The 1,222-nt window shown below is 41.3% G+C and overlaps 1 protein-coding gene across 3 annotated transcripts in view; it reads right to left on the bottom strand.

The window, feature by feature from the left end:
* Positions 1 to 561: 561 nt before the first annotated feature.
* gria2b (glutamate receptor, ionotropic, AMPA 2b) overlaps positions 562 to 1,222 on the bottom strand; it is a 62,870-nt gene continuing 62,209 nt past the window's right edge. For all 3 annotated transcript variants that reach the window (XM_073487445.1, XM_073487446.1, XM_073487448.1), the window contains one exon: positions 562 to 810. In XM_073487445.1, coding sequence (XP_073343546.1) covers positions 646 to 810 — 165 coding nt within the window. In that variant the 3' untranslated portion in view covers positions 562 to 645. The remainder of the gene's footprint in view (positions 811 to 1,222) is intronic.

The following is a 1,222-nucleotide window of genomic DNA, read 5'->3' as shown; positions in this document are numbered from 1 at the left end:
TATTTAAAAGCTATTTTGTGAAAATACATAAAAATATTTTTTTTTGCAATAAACTTTTTTCGTAGATTTTCTTAGAAAAAAAGGACAATTTCACATCTTAATGCAGATGATATCAAGTGTGCTTGAAAATCCTGTTTGGCGGTGGTGGCTACAGAAACAGTGTGTTTTTGACGACATCTTCCCCTGACGCACACACCCCCACACGCTCTTCACACACAAATGCATTCTCACACACACACACACATACGCACACACACACACACAGTAAAGATGACTGAATCTCTGACTCCCAGAAGCAGCCGTTGCCGTCAATCAAGCCCTCATTTCCATCTCAGTCCAGTCCAGACAGATAGATAGGAAAGCATGGTGTCATCAGTTTAGAAAAAAAGAGCCTCCCTTTTATATTCCGGGATGTAATTCCAGCCAGAGAGGGAGGCGATTTACACGGTGAGAAATAGAGACAGAGAGCAACAATACCAGTCTTTGTGTGGGACAAAATGAAGCCTCCATCTCCTACCTTTTCCTTTTTCACCAGACAGAGACAGAAAAAAAGCGCCGGAAGAGAAGAAGGGAGGGAAGGACAGGAAAAAAAGGAAAAATCGCTCTATTGAAACCATTGTAAGGCACTCAGAAGTTTCTCATTGATCAGGACAGATCTGTCAGGCTGACGTTTAGTCCCATGTCAGGTCTCACGTAAGGGACAGCGTGGACAGCTTTAGGAAACTCTGGAGTCATCACCCGACCATTCTCCCCAGTACTCCCAGTGACGGAAAGTCTCGCTTTATTCCTCATGGCGTCCCCAAAGGTCATCTAAACGAACAAAGTCACGTGTACACATGCGAACATTAACACATTCACACACACACGCACACACACAGGGATCCATACACAAACATAGAAGCAACATGTTAGGTTAGAGCACTGCCACATCTGTAAGCTTAAGAGATTTTAAATGTTCAAAAACATGAGAATGTCGATGAGAACTTAATATGACGTCCATGGGTAACAATGCAAGATTCAAATGATCATGTAAAGGCTTATGCATGGTCATTGCAAGCATTATTGTTGGAATGTGTTACTAGGACAGAGGTATTAACAAGCATGGCCATCAACAGTCATACATGAAAATGGTTTCAAATAGCAAGGAAACTTAAATGGACAAACACAGTATTAAACTTTAAAAAAGGGGGATATCTCTCTCTCTCTCATTAAATCATAAATC

This window comes from Pagrus major, chromosome 18, assembly GCF_040436345.1.
Source record: "Pagrus major chromosome 18, Pma_NU_1.0".
NCBI lineage: Eukaryota > Metazoa > Chordata > Actinopteri > Spariformes > Sparidae > Pagrus > Pagrus major.
Note: the sequence above shows the minus strand (reverse complement) of the source record. Positions and strands in the feature narration are given on the sequence as shown.